Source organism: Pezoporus occidentalis, unplaced genomic scaffold (genome assembly GCF_034315485.1).
Source record: "Pezoporus occidentalis ecotype Australia unplaced genomic scaffold, CSIRO_AGI_Poc_V1 ctg304, whole genome shotgun sequence".
Classification (NCBI taxonomy): domain Eukaryota; kingdom Metazoa; phylum Chordata; class Aves; order Psittaciformes; family Psittacidae; genus Pezoporus; species Pezoporus occidentalis.
In genome coordinates, this window is record NW_026914986.1 from 179,134 (window position 1) to 200,068 (window position 20,935).

The 20,935-nt window shown below is 59.7% G+C and overlaps 2 protein-coding genes across 2 annotated transcripts in view; both read right to left on the minus strand.

Annotated features, from left to right (window-relative positions):
• The window catches only part of CUNH17orf113 (chromosome unknown C17orf113 homolog), a 31,025-nt gene extending 26,443 nt beyond the window's left edge, over positions 1–4,582 (minus strand). Inside the window, exon 1 of the mRNA XM_062627700.1 lies at positions 4,499–4,582. Coding sequence (XP_062483684.1) covers positions 4,499–4,506 — 8 coding nt within the window. The 5' untranslated portion in view covers positions 4,507–4,582. The remainder of the gene's footprint in view (positions 1–4,498) is intronic.
• ZNF385C (zinc finger protein 385C) overlaps positions 1–17,195 on the minus strand; it is a 59,060-nt gene extending 41,865 nt beyond the window's left edge. The window contains exon 1 of the mRNA XM_062627704.1: positions 17,054–17,195. Coding sequence (XP_062483688.1) covers positions 17,054–17,090 — 37 coding nt within the window. The 5' untranslated portion in view covers positions 17,091–17,195. The remainder of the gene's footprint in view (positions 1–17,053) is intronic.
• Positions 17,196–20,935: the final 3,740 nt, after the last annotated feature.

Consider the following 20,935-nt stretch of genomic DNA (forward strand, 5'->3'; position numbering starts at 1 on the left):
GTGGCAGGGGTTGGAGCTGGAGGAGCTTTAAGGTCCCTTCCAACCCAACCCATTCCATGATTCTATGGCTTCTCGCACAGGATGCGGGCACTGCAGAGCAGCTCTGTGCCCACATCACCACACTGAGCATCCCTCAGTCCTACAGCAAGGCAGGGTCACATCACAGTGACCCAAACGGCGTCCATGCCACAGTTGGCCACTTGTGCTGGGTGGCTCTGCCAGGAGCTTGAGGGCAACAGCAGCCTCTGAGACCGGCCAGGAGGAGCAAGGGGATTAGCGCAGGCGATGCCAGCGGCCATCTGCAGCCTGCTGACACATTTATGCACCCTCAGCATGCAGAGGGGGAGCTGGAGCTCAGGACATGTGGCAGAGCTCTCACAGAGACCCTCCCTCCATGCTGGACCCCCCTAAATCTCCAAAGAGCTGCTTTTTAGCTCAGGAAATAGATTACACCCAGAAAAGCAGACAGCAAAAGCATGAGCTAAGTCACCAGGACAGCAGGGTTCCAAGTTACAAAACCAAGTGAGGGGGTTTGATGGCCATTGGGTTCTTTGCCTCAATTCTGACACTCCAGGTAGCCTGAGGATGGACCCAGTGAGGCCACCCTGGGTGCAGGGAGCGTGGTTAAACACAGCCCAGCCAGAGGTGTCCGTGCTGATGCAGCCCGAGCTATGCCTGGGGGTGTTCTCCCAGTACCACCCTCTCGGGTCCCTCTTGCTGCTGCCACTGACCCATACCCCATCCCGAGGGTCTTTTATGGGGCCTGAACACAAAGACCCAACACGCAGGACCACAACCTCCACGCGGGTAAAACCACCTTCCCCACAGCTGAACTGGCATCAAAACTGCTGACCTGAAGACCTGTCCCATTCGTCACTGTGCAATCAGGGAAGCTACAACCTGAACCTGAAGTTCAGAGGAGCTTGCTAAGCAAGAAACCTAAACCCAGGAAATCTGATGGGGGTTCACATGATCCCACAGCTGAATCCGCTTTCCTCAGCTCTGCGGGAGTGCAATGGGAAATAAAAGCCACGGAAGGAGAAGATTTAGTATGAAAGTCACCAGCAGCTGCCACAAAACTCCCTTAAACCCCTCGAGCAACGCCCTCGTTTGCAAGGAGCCGCAGGGAAGCCAGTAAACACCACAGCCCCTTGCCCGAGTGCACCTGGAACCGCCGCACCTCATCCCTGCCATGGTCTGAACCTCCCCAGTGAAACTCGCTGTTAGAGCTGGCAGCGCGGCCCCATGAAGGGAGCCTTGGATGAGCAAACGAGCCAAGAGCTCTCCCCAGCTTGGTGCAGTGCCTGAGCGGAGGAGCTCGGTGAGCCCATCTCAGCCGCACGCAGAGGCCAGGCAGGGATGTGCGCATCGGGGATCAATCCACCCTCCCGAGCCCCCACGGAGCTCCATGGGGCGCAGAGGAGCCCGGTGAGGGGGAAGGCAGCACCGTCCCTCCTCGCATAGAGCAGCTTCCAGCCCCCCCAGCCCGTCCGGCTCCAGGACGAGAGGCAGCGGCCGGTGCCACGGCAGGGACGCTCTTACCTGGCACCGGGAGCGCCGAGCTCTGCCCTTCGCCACCACCGAGCCGGCTCCTGCCCGTGTGCGGGGCTCAGCGCGCCCGGGGGCTCCTACACCCGGAGCGCTTCCAACGCTGGGCTCATGTTTCAAGGAGCGCTTCAAGCGCGGGGCGATCGCCACTAAATCAGCCCCATCAGGAGCCTGCGGCCGGGAGACGGCAGCGCCGACAGAGCCCGGCAGCGCTGGAGGAGCCCCCCCCGAGCCAAGAGCGGGCTCTGCTGATGGACAAGGGGATGGGGCAGCTCCCGTGGGCACATCCCCGTGCGGATCCATAAGGAAACTGGCGGAGGGATGCAAATGGGCTGCAGCGAGCACAGGGATGCTCTGCCGCTGGAATGGAAGGCGCCCGCAGGACCCTACAGCATCACAGGATGCTCTGATGTCCCCCGCACGAGCGGACACAGGCACACCACAGACTGAGGGCCCTGGCCGTGCCTGTTTCACTTGCAGCATTTCATGATGTGCCATCAAATGAGTGCCCTTCTGCCCCGTCCCCCCAGTCCCAGCATATGCTCCACTAATGGCAGTGAGGCACATTTTGGGATCAGTCCATAAACCAGAGCAAGGATTAGTGTGAGCCAGCCCTCCCACATTGCTCAGGACCTCAGGCTGGCTCTTGGCACAGGGCACTCAGGGGGCTCAGACCAACCTCAGACCATGGGGCTGAGCCCCCCAAAATGCCCAGGCTGGCTCTTACCCTCCGCTGCCCTCCGAGATCCCCCTCAGCCCCACTCCCACACTGAAGGGCAATGGGGACATCCTGCAGCACCACGGGCAGGCAGAAAGCATCGCAGAGACACAGCAGTGCTGCTGTGCCCGTCCTCTGGCACATCAGAGATCACTGACACGGCAGGGACGTGTCCCCTGAATCAGCAGATCTGAGCCCGGCTCCCAAACAGCCAGGACAGCGAAAACCCGAACTGACTGAGACGCCGTGGAGGAAACAAGGCTGCAGAGAACAGTGCCCCAGGAAGCAAAGCCTGGCAAGAGCCTCGCAGCTCCCATCCCAAGGTGCTGCAATCCCGGAGCTTCCAACACCGCGTCGGCAACACGGTAATGAATCAGCTTCAGCAGGGCCCAACCAGGGGTAACGAGAGCCACAGCGTGGTGGTGGCAGGGCACATGGGCTCTGTCCTTTGAGGGTGATAAATGAGGTGGTGAGCACGCTGGCCTGGGCACATGCCACAGCCAGGTCCTGTGTGTGTCCCCCGCCCCGAACGGGCTCAGGGGCTCCCAGCAGCAGTAGGGAACAAAGCAAAGCAACCACAGGCAGGCGCTCATCATCCCAACGGGCTGCTGCTCCCAATGGATCCCAGGATCCTTCAGGTTTCTTGGGATCAGCACAAAAACCAGGGCAGAGGCAAACCCGCAGCGGGACAAGGCTGTGCCTGCCCTGGGTGCAGCCACCCCAGCACCAAACCCGCTCCCAGCAATCCCTCACACCATGCCAAAACTCACGGAGGGCACAAAGCGCTGGCAGAGCACCAGGGCCGAGCTGCCCCTGGGCATCACCGCGGGCACAGGGAGGAGCTGCCGAGGTGGGGATGCGCGGCGTGACAGCAGGAAAGGAATAAACCAGGCGGCTTTGCCGAGCTATGGGGAGGAAGGGGCATGTGCCCCGCGCTGTGACGGTGTCAGACACCACCAGCCGTGCCGTTCACCCCTTAAAATAGACCCGAGCAGCGCAACCTGATGCAGCTTTGGCTGAGCTGCTCCTCTTCCTGCTCGTGACAAACGGGGGGGGGGGGGGGTGTGTTTCAAACCCACCCCAGAATCAAACCCAGGCACCACATGTAACGCGGCAGCATCTCCTCTGGCACAAAGCTGACTTCTGACACCCCAGCAGACCCCAACCCTCCTGGCACCCCTGGATGGGGTGACACCACACGTGGGTTTGCTATGGAGGTCCCTGCATGCACTGTCCCTCGTGTGCTGCTGGAGGCACCCCCTGCCCTCACCACAACCATTTCCTCTTGGACAACACGCTACAAGAACCACATCATGCCACAGCGAGGGGTCTGAGCCCCGGCAGCCCCTCGGGCCCCCGTGCTGAAGCTGCACACCCAAGCTCCTGGAGAAGACGATTTGGCACCCGTGCAGGACTCAGAGGACCACATTTGACATCAAACATCCCCCTTCAGAGAGCAGCAGCCAGCGCTGCTCCCACTGCAGAGCCAGGCTGAACGCCCTTAGAGCTGCGAGGGCAGAGGTGGGGGACAGACCCCATGACAAGGGACAGTGACGAGCTGGGGCACAGCACAGACCCCCAGTGAACGCAGCATCCACCCCCCTCACATCCACATCTGCATTAGGAGCTTTTTGGGGCAGAAAGGGGCTTTTGAGCATGGCTGTGGATAGCTGCTGGCTGACACAGGAGACCTCCAATTTAAGCCGGGGCTCTTGCAGGCTACTGTATTACAGCCCAAATTAAATATTTCATAGTGCTAAGCAAGTGACATTTGAAATGCAGTCATTGCAGGGGTATCAAATAAAGATATTTGCAACAGGAGCTCTTTAAATCCATGTAGCGCTTTGGGTCAGTCCATCAAAGTAAGCCCAGTGCTTTATTAAAATCCAAGTCACCAAACACCCAATCTGGAGGAGGCTCCGGAGCCCCAGCGGGGGGGCACTAAATAGGTAAATGCCGACCATGGAGCACAGCTCTGAAAGCTGTTTTCATTAAGAAGTTAAGGCTGGCAGGACACTTTGCATTACTTCTGCCTTCTGAACCTCCCATGACCATATGCCGAGGGTATTTTAACCACCGGGATCAAAACACCCCTGTCCTGACAGCGGCTCTCCCTGCTGTCACTCAGAAGAGCTTTAACTCCAGAGGGAGCTGCACCAAACACCACAGAAGCCAAAACAGTTTCACCCCAAGCCTGAACCCCCCCAAATGAAACAGCACATCAGGACCTACCAGAGCATCGCACAGGCCAGGATGGTGGAGGGCAGATGAATCCCTGTATGGGGATGGATACCAGGATACAAGGACACTGAGCAGGACACCGAGCAGGACACCCCTCCCAAAACCCTACAGCTCTGCCCTTCCCCTTCTTATAGCCCTCCCAAACTGATCCCAGCTGGAGCCGCCCTGTGGCTGCTACCCCACAGCTGTGAACACTGAGGTTCCCCGGAGCACAGAGGGGAAAAGCGGAGGAGGCCTATAGGGATGCTAGGGGGCCTATAGGGATGCCGGGGAGCCTATAGGGATGCTGGGGAGGGACTCTTCATTAGGGACTGGAGTGACAGGACAAGGGGTAACGGGTTCAAACTGAAACAGGGGAAGTTTAGATTGGATCTAAGGAGGAAATTCTTTCCTGTGAGGGTGCTGAGGCACTGGAATGGGTTTGCCCAGGGAGGTTGTGAATGCTCCATCCCTGGCAGTGTTCAAGGCCAGGTTGGACAGAGCCTTGAGTGATATGATTTAGTGTGAGGTGTCCCTGCCCATGGCAGGGGGTTGGAACTGAGTGATCTTAAGGTCCTTTCCAACCTGAACTATGATTCTAAAACACCCCTCCCCAGCCCCAAATCAAGCCTGTTGTCAGGCAGGTCTCTCCAATAGGTGTGAGGAATGTGATCTCAGTTCTGACCTGAGCTACTTCCCTACTGAAGCATGAAAACACCCTAAAAACGAGACTTTGTCACAATACAACAGACTTGCTCTCAGTAACTTCCCTGGAAGTGCTTGGAAAGACAGAGGCTGGAGAAGGATGTTCTGCATTAGTCACAGCAGATGGGACACAGTGCAGGCAGCAGGCTCGGACTTGAGGACGGTGATGATGGATCAAGGGTAAATACAGGGAGGATTTTCTGACCAGTGCATGGCCCAGAGGGAGCGAAAGGTCCCCTGAGTGCTTCGGCACTGGGGCTGCTGCCAGGTCTACCCTGCACATTGGGGGCAGGGGATGCTCTGCCCCACATCTGCAGCTTGTGGTGCTGAAGTTCCCAAAGCTCCCGACTGCAGGGAAGAGCTTGGAAAGGCGCCTCCAGCTGAGAGCAGGTGACAAGTCAAAAGGAGCCCGAATTTATTGTTTTTCGGATTTCGAGTGGGAGGCAGGAAAATGGGGCGAGCCATGATTTTTTAATGCCTGCGCTTGGCAGTTCCCCGTTTGACGTGACAGCATCCCTTTAAGAGCAGCGCGCTCACACACGGGAAAGGGAATAAATTGGCAAAGCGATTTGCTTTCAGGCCAGCCTGACAATTCCCTGCACAAACACTTTGCTGCAGCCTTGGTTGAGCCGCAGCGACCGGCTGGGCAATGTGTAACCTAAGAGTTTAAGGATGCTCCACTGGTTGATGAACCCATCTGCTAATACTGGAAGGGAAGAGGTCATTGATCCCGGAGATGGTCCAAAGGAAGAGTGGAAGAAATAATTCATTGTGAGACGAGGAGGAGACGCGTTGTCATCACGCTGACAGCCCCACAGCACAAACAGGGATGCTTGTTACAGAGCCTGAGGCAAGCATGATCAAAAGGGTTTCTTCATTTGGGGCAGGAGGGATGAAAGAGAAGAGAAAGGAAGAAAGGAGCAGGAGAGCAAATCAAAGCCTGTGTTTAGCATGGCTTAGGAAAGAAACTTGGGAGGAAGGCTTCCCGCAGAGCAATTGGTAACCAGGGTCTGAGGCAGGTGGGGAGGATGTGTCTGAGGAAGGCAATGGAGCTGGATGGATGGAATGATGGAACTGGAGCTGCGGGAGGAGCTGTGGGGTCCAAAACCATCCCTCGCTCTGCATCAGCCGCAGCCTCATGCCTGGGCTAGAGAGGAGCCTCACAGCCAGCATTGGGAATGCCCACAGCATCAGCTATGGGAATGCCCCATCTGCACATCCCTTTTTGGAACCCTTTATTTGCTATGGCAATGTTGAGGTGTCACCAAACCCCTCCAGAGCTCCCTCCTGCAGCAGAGGCTGGGGGAAGCAGACACATTCAGCCCATCACCACCAATGGGGCACATTGTGGGAGTGCTTGGGGTCCTTCCAGTCATCAAACCCCAACAGCCTCAAGCCCCCAGCCCGGAGACCCTGAGAGCAATGGGGGTACGAGGGTCCCATCACAGGACCACAGCAGCAGGAGCTGCGCTGCAGGAGCGCTGGCTCCCAGCCTCAGCTCTCATCCTCTGACACTGTGAACTGCTGGGAAGCCGTCTCTGACAGGCAGGGAAATTAAAGAGGACAGATGATAATTAATTGTCCACGTCTTTCAGTGTCTCCTGGATATGGACTAATGAAGTTCGGTGCTGCTTGCTGGCTAGAGGACAAGGAAAAGAGTTTTAGAGCTCGGGTTTAATCAGTTCAGTGCTAAGCGTGGCCTCATTTCATCACCTCCTCCCCGCATCCTGGTTTGAGCTCTCCCGTATCTCCAGCCTCACTCCTGGCTTTGCAGTACCGGGATGCTGCTGCAGGAGCCCAGTCCCTGCAGCGTGAGCATCCTGAGCTATGGCAGAGGCCGCTGTGCCGGGGGAGCAGCACGTGTGCCCGCTTAAACCCAGGGACCTTTGCTCTGAGAAGGGCAGAAGGCAGCGAGCGTTGGCAGTGCAGGAGGCAGCTCGAGTGTTTGGGCAGCACCATCGGTGGTATTTGAGGGGGTCAGCTTCCCTGTTCCAAAGGAATTCCTACATGGACTCCTGAAAAGTTGCTTGTCTGCCGGCCATGGAAAACACATGGACACGGGCTGGGCACACAGAGCCCTGCGGGGTTCACGGCACAGGGGGGTTCCAGGTGGGTTTGTAGCAGCACAAGGCTCAGGTCCCACCGCAGGCTCGGCTGGTGCTGGAGGAGGGACCGGTGGTGGGATGTGCCCTCGCACTCCATGACATTCTGCCCATCTCTTTTCCCACTTCGGTTCTGGGTTCCAAAGGGGACAAGGAGCCCATCACTGCCTCACAGCCAGGACAGGGCTCGAGCAGCTCCAGGGTCCCCAGGGTGCTGGGGGTGCCCACAGAAGCCTCGCTCAGCCCCATACAAGCCACAGCACCAGGCTCATGCCTCCCTCCCGCATTGGCACTGAAGGGGAAAGATCTTCCTCCTCCCTCCTCTACCTCCCACGCTGCGTGGCACGTATGACACGGGATCGCTGCAGCGCTGTCACTGCACGGTGCCTGACACAGAGGGGGCAGCTCATGAACCATGGCTGCAGGAGAGGCCGGTTCTTCCCCATGGCCATTCCCAGGGCAGGGCCTGGGAGCTGCCGCTGCTCCGGTGGGTTGTGTCCAGCACTGCCCGCCAGCAAATTCCAGGCAATGGGAAAGGCGGCGGCAAGGTGGCCTGGGCAGCGGTGCTGGCAAGGCCACCTCCCGGGATGCACAACGCAGCCCATCCATGCCAAGGGCCTGAGCACGTCCACGGGTGGCACAGTGCCACCATCACGGACGGGACTGCTGGAAGCAGCCAAGGCACGGTCCTGCGGCTGCCTCTGGACCGTGTTTCCCAACAGGAACCCCAGCAGCCAGCTAGCCCTGCTCCCAGGTGGATGGAGGAGCCAGAGGGGCAGAGGAGGGCAGGAAAAGGGCTCCTTGCTTCACCCCTGCACACATGCCCTGCGCTGGCTCAGCCCTGTGGCCCTGCCCAGATGCTCACTAAGCCAGGAGCACCACACAGCGTGCCAACCATGTGCTATGCATCCATTCCCGTGCCATGCATCCCTCCCTGTGCCATGCATCAATCCCTCTGCCATGAATCCAACCCTGTGCCATGCAGCCAGCCTTGTGCCATGCAGCCAGCCCTGTGCCTTGCAGCCACTCCAATGTCATGCATCCATCCCCATGCCATGCAACCAGCCCCGTGCCATGCAGCCAGCCCTGTGCCTTGCAACCACTCCAATGTCATGCATCCAGCCCCGTGCCATACATCCATCCCCATGCCATGCAGCCATCCCCGTGCCATGCAGCCAGCCCCGTGCCATGCAGCCAGCCCTGCAGTTCCCGTGCCCCATGCCCACCCCATCAAGCCCAGCACTGCCCCAGCACCGACCACGGCCACGCAGAGCCCCGGTGCATGGCGATGCAAGCAGAGGACAGCAGCGAAAGGCTCGTCTCTGCTGGCAGCTGGCGAGAGGTGGAGGCGTTGCTGCTATGAAAACATGCGAGGGCTGCGTCTGAAAACATTGTGAGGAGCCAGCGACATAAATAGGCCCTTTATGGCTCCTTCCTGCTCTGAGACAGGCCCTTTCACAGGCACTTGGCTCCGGCACGGGGGTTACTTGGCTAAAAGAGCCTCTCGTGTTGGACACAGAGGGAGGCTCGGGACTGCCTGGGATGGGGAGAATGTTGGTGTGGAGCAGGTCAGAGCACAGCAGCGATGGGGACAGCCTGGTCCAGCACTGAGCCAGATGTGCAGCAGAGATGCCACATGGTACCCAGCCACGAGCATCCTGTGCCTGCCCTCACACTGAGGCTGGGGAGCTGCAGGACCAGAGACCCACTGAGCCAGGCGGTCCTGGCCAGCCCAAGCAGCACCACACCAGCGGATTAAGGGCACACCCATGGCCCAATCCTGCGCTGTTTCACACCAAACCCAGAGAGGCCCCTGCCCCACGCACACAGACCGAGATTTGCAGACTTGGGGCTGCCCCCCAGCTCCTTTCTTGCCTGCAGCAATCACACCCCCGCAAAGAGCCAACCTCTTCCTGGGATGGAGCAGCTGATGCCACGCTCCCACAGGCTCCCTGGAAGCGGGGCTGTGCATGGAGCTATTTCTGTCTGGAAGCTCCAGCAATGTGACACCCACCCGGCCCCCCCAGCAGCCCATCCCTCTGTCAGCATCCATCCCTCTGTTTTGCAGCTGCAAACGTGTGGACACCTGAGCCATAACCCCCCTTTCTCATCCAGGATGCTCTGGGGCAGATGGCAGAGCAAAGGGTGCTGTGGCCCACAGGAGAAGGTGCCTGCTGGTACCGGGTAAGAGGGAGAGCAGGAGGGGATGGAGCATCCCCAGGCTGGAGCATCTTTGCTTTCCCAAGTCCCAGGATCTCAGATGTGCCTCCATTGTGCTCACCCAACCACAGCTCCAACCCCCAGCACCCCTTCCCGAGCAGGGGGTGCTCCCATCACACCAGCACCCCGCGGAGAAGCAGCTCATCCTCAAGCAGGAGCCGCGATGCCCATGGAGAGGGGCAGAGACCAGGATGTGGGGACCCGCTCTGCCACGGGGACACGGGCAGCGCCTCCGTGGGGAGCATCCCTCGCACGCGGGCGCAATTCATCAGAGGTTTCATTAAGCATCATCACTAATTGAGCTGCTCCGGCGGCTGCAGAGCCTCATGATCCATCTGGTGTCAGCAGCACTTTCTTTTGGCCACATCCATTTAACGTCATGACAAGCCCGTTTATGCCCCCTCAGCAGCCAACGTCCCCCCCGTGCGCGGGAGCTGGTGACTAAAGCAGCGGTGAGTGATTAGTGACTCAGCGGATAATTTTGCTCATCTCGGGGCTTTTTTTAGCGCGGGGCGGACGGAGCTCGAGCACCAAAACCCTCCCCTGGCCCCGCCAGCGCTGCCAGCCGTGTCCCAGCACCGGGCATCCCCCCCCCCCCCCCCCGCCCTGCGCAGGGCGGCGAGTGCAGCGCTCGATGCGGTTCTCCCCTGGAAAACAGAGAGAAGGGATCAGGCAGCGCTGCCAAGGGCTTTGGCTTGTCTTAATTCTCCCTTTGATTGCTTCCTTTATGACCCGGGAAAAGGAACGGGGAATGCTGCAGCCCCGCTTAGGGGGAGGCGCGGGCAGTGCTCGCTGCTTGGTTCGCACCACGCTGGAGCTCACCCGGCAGCAGCTTTTGTCAAGAGCAAAGCACTAAGCTCATGTCTTAGCAGTAAGTGATGTTGGAAACACCAGGGGCCGGCTTGAATTAACAAGCTCTTTGAGCTGGGATTCTGCTGCGCAACGAGCAGGGACAACCTCTGCCCGTGCCACCGGCAGCAGCAGCACGGCGGGGACACCGGCCTGCCCTGGCAGCAGCAGGGAGCCCAAGGGCAGCATCCCATCAGGATGGGGATGGAGACAGGGATGCGTCTGGAACCGCTCGTCCTCACAGCACATCACAGCCGCAGCCATCCAAGCGCTGAAGGCTGATGTGGAGAGGGCCGGGCCCAGCCCCAGGTGGCTCCGTGCCTGGTGGTGTCAACACCCGAGGCTGACATCCTTGTACCACCACCGCATCTCCACTGATCCCCCTCCATCCCAGCGCTGCCACCCCCAGGTCCCCGCTGCCACCTCTCCAGCACAGGGCCATTGGCCCTGCACCAGTGCGACCAGTGCCAGTGGCTCCCATCACCCAGCATGAAATGGGGCTGGACCCAGACCCCCAGAGCAGCCCTCGGGGGGGGGGGCAGAGCCAGGGATGATGGATGGGGAATTGCAGCCTCCCTAAAGCAGCTTCGTTTTCACTTTCTTTAATGATTTCCCAGCTGCTTTCCCATTTCAGCTGATAACGGGACTTCAGCATCTATCTGGGTTTGAGAGCTGCTTGCCTTGTTCAAGCTGAAGAAAATCAATTCCCCTCTCACTTAAGTCTTTCCAAGACAGATGAACTGAAGATCGCGCCTGCCTGAGCAAAATATTTATTCAGTCTGAGGACGGATTTACTTCTGAACCTTCTATAAATACAGCCGAGGGCCCTGGTTTAATCCCTCGCCAGCAGATCTCCCTTCATCCTCCCTTTTCCAATGCCCTGTCAGCAGGTGGAGACAGGAATCCTGGCCCCTGTCTTGGCATTGGGCAGAGGGCTCTGGGGGTGCCCATGGACTGTCCCACAGCGGGATGGGGCTTGGTGCTGCTGGTGAAAGAGACCTGGAGCAGTGCTGCCTGACCCCGCAGACCTCGGTGCAGGTGACTGCTGTTATCTCCATCACTTCACATCCAGTCTTATCTCCATCACCTCACACCCACTGTTATCTCCATCACTCCCCATCCAGTGTCATCTCCATCACCTCACCCCCACTGTTATCTCCATCACTCCCCATCCAGTGTTATCTCCAGCTGGAGCTGCAGAGGAGTCGGGCTCCCTGCAACTGGTGGAAGAGCAAGCTCCTTCATCCAGCAGCAGGGGATGGATCACTCGGGGGGATTGTGCCTTCTGCCAGCATCTCCCCAGTGCAGCCATCGCCTTCCTCGGCAAAGAGGATTTGCCCAAGTCCTTCGTAGTGGAAAAGCTCCTTCGAGGGCACAGCATGCCCTGTACCACGACTGGCTTGCTCATTCGTCACACTCATTACATTGCTCTGCTGCCTGTTGGCTAATTGCCTCCCCTGGAAACCGGAGAGGACAGGACTTTGACATTGAGCTGTGAAACCTCAAGGCCAGGGGCTTGGAGCAAGCTGCTCTAGTGGAAGGTGTCCCTGCCCATGGCAGGGGGTTGGAGCTGGATGAGCTTTAAGGTCCCTTCATCCCAAACCAGGCTGGGATTCTATGGTTCTGTGAAGATCTGCTGCCTGCAGCGGGTGAGCCAGGGGCTGGAGACACAGTGGCTGCTGCCGTGTCCCTCCCTGCCCCACCAGTCACAGCCCCGCGGAGCACAAAGAGCCCCAGTGAGCCCAACACCGCACTCCCGGGGCGGCAGCGCTGCCCTTCCCGCACTCCGCGCCTTCCGGAGCACGGATTAATCCGGGCACGCTTTAATCCGCTCAAGCCCTTTCGTAACAGCGCTGAAAAATAAGCCTGGAGAGTTCCTAATACTGCTCGCAACCTCGGAGCTGGGTTATTTATAGGCTCTGCCCTTGCGTGCGATGGAAGCGATGGGCAGGACTCTGCCGCCGGGGGACAGGAGCCAGGTCTTGTCCCCCGCATCCTGCTCCGTGGCACCCCCGGCTCCCGCCTGCTCCGGAACAAGCTTCCCTTGTGTGGGATTTTGATGGGATTCTTTCCTAAAGCCGTTTCAGGGCTCCTCAGGAGGAGCTCCAGGCCCCGGCGCACAGACGGGCTCTGTGCTGAGGTGCTTCAAAGGGATGCAAAGCAGCAGCGCTCCCGACCAAGATCAACAGCGGCGCTGGGATGGGTGCGTCCCCTGCAGCACGGGGCCAGGGCAGGGTGAGGGGCGCAGATGACAACAGGAAAAGGGGCAAACCCCCCAAATCCAGCGTGGAGGAGCCAGCCCCATTGGGCTGCGGGTGTTCCTCTTCCCAAAACCAACCATCCCAGTGCCATCAGCATCTCCGGTGGGAGCATCGCATCCTCTGCGCCAGCCCTGGCACCCACAGCCCGCTTCTTGGTTTTAAAGATAGCAAATCCCGGGCACCATTCCTCTTTTTCCTATCTCTGTGACCTGCAGAGCAGGCAAGGAAGGCGCAGCATCAGTGGCGGTGCTGGATGAGGCAGCATCACAAAGCCTTCAGTTATTTCTCCATTAATATGGTAGGAATTCTGGCAGAAAATCCATCCCCAGGAATTACTGCCTGGATTCACCGGGAATTACTGAAGCAGAGCCATGTGGGAACCAAATGCCAAAGCTCTGCTCAGTGTTGCCCGGAGCAGAGAGCTTGAATGCGCCGAGACCAGGAATCCCTGTGGATGCTGCACCTCACTCATGCAGCCAGGATCAACCCCCAGGCAGGATGAGACCAGGACCTGTCCAGCTCCATCCCTCTCCCATAAGCCAAGTGGGCCGGGGTCCCACTCTGGAGCGCTGGTTTCCTGTAGCCACCATTAGTGGCCATTGGCATCGCTGCCAAGTCCCTGGGCTTGGTAGGATTCAGGGAGCCCCTGTCAGGGCAGCAGCACCAGCAAGGCCCAGGTCTCTGGTGCCACATCCCTCCTGCTCCAACACATAAAGGCAAAAAATCACCCCAAAAAGCTCCTGGCCCTTTGCCCCATGGTTCCACAACGATGTGACCCCTTGCTCCTGCCCAATGGGCTGCAGTGCGCTCCCCGGCTCAAAGGCTGCTGAGGTCTTAAAGCACTGGGAGCTGAAAGGAAGCTGAGAAGCAGCCTCTGATCGTGCACCGACAAAACCCACCCCACATCCAACAGCTCCTTCATCTGCTGCTGGAGCCAGCAACCAGACACCCGAGCCAGAAATACCCAAACTGGAAACCAAGCGCCCGGCACAGCCTGGTCTCGGAGCCGAGCAGAGCAGACCCTGGGTTGGTTTAATCCTGCCAGGGTCAGCCCTGCTGGCCCAAGGAGCCCAGTACCTTGCACAGGGATGCTTGGCACCCTGGTACCAGCTGCTGCTGCCTTCACAGAGGCTGGCGCAGCGGGAGCAGCTCCGGTCCTCAGGCAGAGCCAGGCAGGGGTTAGGACTCAACCTCAGGACGTTTCCCCTTGTAATTACCCAGTGATTTTTGTTATCAGCTCATTAAAAAAATCTCCATAATGAGGGCAGGGAAAATCACGACTCGGGAGCGCTCCCGATGCAGAGCAGCCTGCATCCCTTTGGTCTGTGTCAAGGGCTCGGAGCCCCCAGCGGAGCCGAGCTGCTGCCCCAGCCCCGCAGCACTGACTCAGCCCAGCCGGGTCCTGCAGCCCCAAGAGCTTCAAATCCCAAGGGAAGGGCTCGGTGGTCCCATGGGAGCTGCCACCAGCCCCTGGGTACTCGTTCTGGGGAAAGGCTGTGATGTTACAAGGGGAAAAGCGGTGGGGTTCAGGGAAAAACCCTGACTCCATCCATCAATGGCCCCTCTGAGAGAGGGAGGATGCTCCCCTGCCTGCAGCCCCTGTGAAGAAGCCCCATAGCCCCAACCAGGCCACAGAAGAACATCAAGAGCATCCTAACACCTCCAAAAGACACAGCCCTGCACCCATGGCGTGCCACGGGAACACCAGGCGAGCATCCCATGGGAAACCAGGACCCTTCCTGCACGTCCTGTGCCAGAGCAGCTCCAGGTTCCCTTTTACAACGTACTTGCTGTGGTTCTACTTAAACCCGAGCCCTTGTTACCGTGCAGCCGCAGCCTGGATTTCCTTGCGAGCCCAGGTACAGCCCTTGGCAGGGGCTTCCTGACACATAAATTAGGGCACGATTTCGGAGGCATTCTCAGCCTAAGAAGCAGCCTTTGTACATCCCGATATTGTTTGTAAATTGACAAGCAGACCCTCCTGGGCGTCATTACCCTGCCCCGGGCGCACGCCTTTGCACTTTTCTTCTCCCCAGCAATGATTAAAGGGCTGCAGAGCCACAGGCTCCGGGATCGGAACAGACAAACACCAGCCCCGATGGAGCCGGGAAACAAGAGAAGCAGCTTGACGGGATGTGTTGCTCAGAGAAGGGCTCTCTGTTCCTCTGATGTTTCAGTCTAGCACGTGTCGGAGATTGCCCCATGCTTCCAGCGCTGGAAATTCAACAGTGTGAAGCAACCCGATTAACGTGTTCAGTGCTTGACTTTGAGAGCCTCTGTGCAAAGGTCCGTGGTTGCTCAGCAGCAGACTAACAGTGCACTTGTAGGAAGACGTAGATCAGCCCAGAAATGCCAGATAGAAGCCAGTGCAAGGGAAACATCTCCAGGGACACAGCAAATCACAGTCCCAACACCAGGGTTCCTTTGTGGCCACTGGACGATGCTCAAGGATGCTGGGGCCGTGCTTGAGGAGTATTTTTGGGTTGGAAATGGCTGGGGATGGCCACAGCCGGGTGAGCTCCTGGAACCACTGTGCTGGGGCTTTACTCCAGGCTCCAGCTGGGAACATCGGCCCCAGCACTGAGCCAGCGGGATACACAAGGGGATACACAGCAGGAGGGTGCAGGGGGACATGCTGGGGCTGGCAGACCTGAGCAGGACTCTATGGAGCTGTTCTGACCACCCGAGGCAGGCTCACCCCACACACACGTTAGCACCAGCCTGGCTCTGAACTCCACGCATAGCAGGAGAGGTTCTCCCCAGCAGAGTCACCCCGGCACCTACCGAGGGACCAGCTCCTCCTGTCCTCATGGATCTCCCCAGCCAAGAAGCCAGCGCGGGGCTGGATGCTCCATTGGAAAACACCTGCAGCCACTTCAAACACCCCCGAGTCCACAGGGGTGGGTTTGACTTTGTGTTGGCTGCAGGAGCGCTGGCCAGGCTCCAGCGGGGACAGAGCCTCGTTCATTCCCGGGCAGTCACATCCAGCAGCACTGCCCATTGATGCTATTTTCAGGCACCCACATGCAGGCACAGCAGCTCCCACAGACAGCCCCAGCTCCCCACTCAGACACCCCTCACAGCGATGGCTCCTGCCTCGTGTCCCATGGGGAATGCTGCCGCTGCCTCCCTTTCCCGAGGGCAGGGGTGCTGCCAGCTTGCACAGGACCCATGGGCACATCCAGCCCTCACAGGAGCGGGCAGCTCGAGCAGCAGCGGGCACAGCACCGGTGTTGATCCCCTTCAGTGAGTTAACCCCTAACCCATGAATTAACCTAGAAGCCCCTTGCAGGCTCTGGGAGTGCAAAGCTGGGCCCTGGACCTCCTTACCTTCATGCAAATTCATGCCCAGATGCACTTGCAAGGTTTGCCCCTGCAAACACAAAGCAGCCGCACATGCCAGGGAGTTGTTTCCACCTAAGAAGTTGGTTTCCCACATGCACATCCAGCGCCATGGGAGCTCGCTGCCGTCAAGGGCAGGCTCAGGCACGTCCTGCTCCCCGGGACCGCCGGGTTTGCTCCAGCCCTACCCCACCCCGTGCACAACTCCTGAGCAACAGCTCGCTGCCGCCCCAAGTTAATAGCAAAGAGCACTGGGGAGCGGAGGGGAGAGCGGGAGGTCCGCAGGGTGAGGATGCAGCCTCGGGATCCATGTTCACTCCTGAGCGGTGCGTGCCAGGCGAAGGGCACCGGGCTGCAGCCACCCCAATACAGAGCCCTCGCTTGCCCCAGTCACCAACAGAAAGTGCTTTTGTGAGGCTTCAATCAAAGTCCTTTTCTTCCAAAGCCACAAACCGCTTGTGGAGGCAGCCAGGAAACCTCAGCTCCATTTCCAACACGAACCTCCCCGTGCCTGCACCAAGGCAAGGGACGCGAGCAGCCCTGGGGGCCCTGCGGCCGAGCTGTGGGACACGTCGGGTGCATGGAGCACCCCAACACCCTCAGCAGCCCGGTGGGGCCCCGGCGAGGCCCACGGCCACTGTCACAACCTGGCAAACACCTCCCGAGCCCCAGCCCACCGCAGGCCCGTGGGGACCACACGCTGTGCACCCCGGTGGCACAGGCACCTTGAGGCCGCCAGCACCGGCCGCGCACCCACGGGGGTCCCGACCAGCGGGGGAAGGACAATGGGGCCCCGTCAAAGTTCGCCCCAAGAAGTTTCCCTCCTGCCCTGACACCTCCCGAAGGGAAGGGGGGGGGGGGGGAGAGGGACCGGCCCCCCCCCCGCCCCTGTGCTCGGCGCTGCGCAGCCAGGACCCGAGCATCCCCCGGGCGGGTACCGGGCCCTTCTCCCTGCTCCTCGGGCACCCCCCCCACCCAGAGCATCCCTCCCCTCCCGACAACTTCGCTGCTGCCGCAACTCTCCCGACCCCGCGGTGCTCGTTGGAGGACCGGCGGTACCGAGCCCCCCCCCCCGCCGCCCGCCCTACCTGCCCAGCCGCCCGGCTCCGCCGCCGTTTGCAGCATCCTCCCGCCGGCTGCTCGCTCCCGGCTCGGCGAGCGCGCTCCCGGGAGGAGGAGGAGGAGGAAGAGGAGGAGGAAGGGGGGGGGGGATGAAGGCAGCGCGCGCGCCGCCGCGTGTCCCACCCCCTATTCCCCCCCCCCACCCGCCGCCAGCGCCGTGCGCCCGTTCGGGGTGGGAGGGGGGAACGGCGGCGGCGCGCACCGGGGCTGAGTCCCGCAGCGGGGGGGGGGAGCCGCCGTGTTCCCCTCGGTACCGGGTGCCCCGGCAGAGACAGAGCTGCTGCGGGGGGGGGGGGAACCCCGCAGAGTCACCCCAGGCCCTTCCCAGGGGGTTGGAACCGGGGGGTGTCAGTGAGGCGGAGGAGGGTGACCCAGAGGGGCTGGGAGGGAGGGGAGCCCCACTTTCAGGGCACAGAGATGCCCGGTGCCATCAGCCCCACACAGCACCGGGGGTCAGGTCTCAGCGGTGCAGGGATGAGGGTCCCCCGTTGAGTATCTGCAGCAGCATCTTAGCTGCTCTTAGAGGGGACAAGGGAGGTGGCCCCATGGGGACCACAGAGCCTCGGTCTGACCCCAGCATGGCCATGGTACCCATGCAGATGGTGGGGTAACACCTTGCATCCTGCCCAGCTGCTCCACAAAGGGCCGGAGGAGCCCAACAGCTCCAGAAGGATGAGATGGAGCAGAGCAGATGGGGATGGAGCGAGGGAGCTGCAGGGAGATGCTCTTCACTCTTAAGTCATTGCAGCTGGAGCACGAGGCACCCGCCAGGCAAAGGCTCCTTTGCTGACACGGCTTGTGCTAAGATCAACATCTTCCCGAGTGCAAAAGCATGTGCTGTCCTATCACCAGCCTGGTTATTAATATTTCAGCAGCTCCCAGAACCTTTAAGCATGGCCACACAGCGCTGACATAGAAAAGCAAGAATAAAAGGCCCCTGCTCCCCCTAGCCCCCAGGAACAGTCTGTCTAGACACATTATATAAGCACACTTTGCCCTCCTCCAGGACACCTTAGACAGGATCCCAAAGCCCTTTGTACAACTGCTCATCGAGCTCTGTGCACAGGAGCTGCTCTGCCTGGCTCCAGGGATCCCAGTTACAGGGATCCCAGCTCCGGGAGCTCTTTCCCATTTGCTGCCTCCACTGCAAAGGGGAATTGATGTCAGGACGAGGGTGTTTGATCAGCCCCATGAGGTCCCTGGCAGAGGAGGGGGTGCTGCTGGAAGAGAGGACAGAGTGGGAAGACCAAACATTGCTCTGAGCTCTGCGGAGCCCATGGAGGACCATGGCTGTGGGAGAGCCCCAGGTCCCACAGCGTGGAAACAAGGAGCAGGGATCAAGCTTCAGGCTCCCCTCCAGCAGCTATTCCTGGGTCTGGAGACCTCAGCACACAAGGGGATGGGGCCCAGCAGCGCTGGGTTATGCCTGGCCACACCAAAAGCCCCTTCCCTCTCTGCCACCGGAGCCAGGGTCAGGTTCCAAAGCACAGCCTCAGCTCCGGCTGTGAATTACTTTAAGAATCCTTTCTCCAACGCCTGTCTTTGCCATGCCATCCGGTTTTCACAACCTACTGTGTTTTTTTCCCCTCCCTATAAATAATTACAGGCACTCTAATGGGTTTCAAACCTTGCATTACCTTCACTGTCAGGAGCTTGGCTATTGCAGCGGAGCCTCCCTCTCCAAGGAGCGGAGGTAGGGCTGCAGCTCCTTCACTGGCTTTTTTAATGCCCATTAACCCTTACGCCCTCATCCTGCCTCCACCACATCATAAGGTGCCCATGCTCCCCGCTTCCAGGAGCGGGATGAGGCCTCACTCCCAACCCACGCCTCCCAGCACTTGGGAGCACGGAGGAGTCGCTCCCCTCCCGCAGGCAGCCGCTCGGATCGCTCGCAGCCCAGTGCAATGTTTCCTCTTGCCACCTTTCCCATCTCCCACAGTTTTCATGGTACATTTGGCAAGCCTGCACGCAGGCATCTTTGGAATCCAACCCAACTCCTGTGCCCATTCCCTCCTGTCCCCGCGGAGGGACCAACCCTGGTGCTTGGCAGGAGCTCTGGGGCTGCCCGCCTCTGCCTCCCCACCAGCAAACAGGTTTTGTGATCCCAGCCCTTGCAGAGATGTTTTCCCTCACACCGACTCCATGCTCTGCTCCTGGTTTCCCACACAACCCTGCCCAGCCCTGCCTGCTCCCATCGCCTTCCCACACAGACCCAGCCTCAGCCGGCTCCACACGAACTCCAACTGGCAGGAAATCTGTTTCCCCATCCAGGCACAGAGTCAGAGCAAGGCAACCCAGCGATACCCATCTCAGCAGCGCTGCCCAGCTTAGCCCTGGCCTTGGCCTTAGTTCAGCTTCTCCCCCCGATGCTGTTTGTGCCCAGGCCAACAGAAACTCGTCCTTAAACCTTCCAGTTCGCTGCAGACATTTCTGACCATGGAGAGGAATCTCCGAACAAAGGGAAGGTCACCGCCTGCTGCACTGCACGGAAGCGCTGTGGGACAGAGGAGCAGAAGGAACAGCACAGCCACATCCTCCACCTCGCTGCAGTTGCTCACAAAGTTTCTCCCACGCCGGGCTCATTTCTGGCCAGCAGCTTTTGCATTTGACAGAGAAAAGCCGAGCCTACGAGGGAACAAACACTGGCGAGGCTGAAGCTTCGCCCTCCCTCGCGCCTGTGGGGTTCAGCAGCTCCACACTCAGTACATGAGAAGTCTGACAGTTAACCCAGCGCTCTACACCCGTGGATGTGTTGTCACCCCACCGGCAGCTCGGAGCACCCTTCACTGGAAGCACCCCTCGCTGGGAGCACCCTTCACTGGGAGCACCCCTCACTGGGAGCACCCTTCACTGGGAGCACCCTTCACTGGGAGCACCCTTCGCTGGGAGCACCCTTCACTGGGAGCACCCCTCACTGGGAGCACCCTTCACTGGGAGCACCCTTCGCTGGGAGCACCCCTCGCTGGGAGCACCCCTCGCTGGGAGCATCCTCTGCTGGGAGCATCCTTCGCTGGGAGCACCCTTCGCTGGGAGCACCCTTCGCTGGGAGCACCCTTCGCTGGGAGCACCCTTCGCTGGGAGCACCCTGTGCTGATGCTGCCGGGTACCAAAGCCCATGGGGGGGGTGGGTGGCACATCCTGGCTGGGGTCCCTTAGCCCGGGAAGGGTGGCTCAGCCCCGGCATGGCTTTCCAGGAAGCCTGGCTGGCTCCTCGGCTGCTGTGCCAAGCTGCTGGGGCAGCTGCCGCGGCTGCTCCGCAGCTGCCGAGCCTCTAATTGCTCATTGAGTCATCAGTGGTGTTTTGGGGGAAAGCGGCTCTGTCAGGGAATTAAAACCTTTTCAAAGGCCCATAAAGATTTCATAAATGTTTCAGACCCAGATCAATGGGGGATCGTGTCTTTACAGCCAGGAAAAAGGGGAAGGTGGTGGGGAGGCAGGCAGCAGAGCATCAGCAGCCACAACCAGCTAAAGAAGATGGGCAGCACCAGCCTGTGGGAAGTTATAGAGTCTCAGAGCGGTTTGGGTTGGAAGGGAGCTTAAAGCTCATCCTATCCCAACCCCATGCCACGGGCAGGGACACCTTCCACTGGAGCAGCTTGCTCCAAGCCCCTGTGTCCAACCTGGCCTTGAGCACTGCCAGGGATGGGCCAGCCACAGCTTCTGTGGGCAATCAACAGATTACCTGGCTCTGGGCAGATGTGGGATTGGACCCACATCAGCCAACACCCACATCTGGAGTCAGAGGAGCCCTCAGTGTCCTCAGAGGCAAAGGTCTGCGCTCTGCAAGAGCTGTAGAAGTGGGATCAGCTTTTCCACTCATAAGCCCTTTCCACATGAGCACTTTGCAG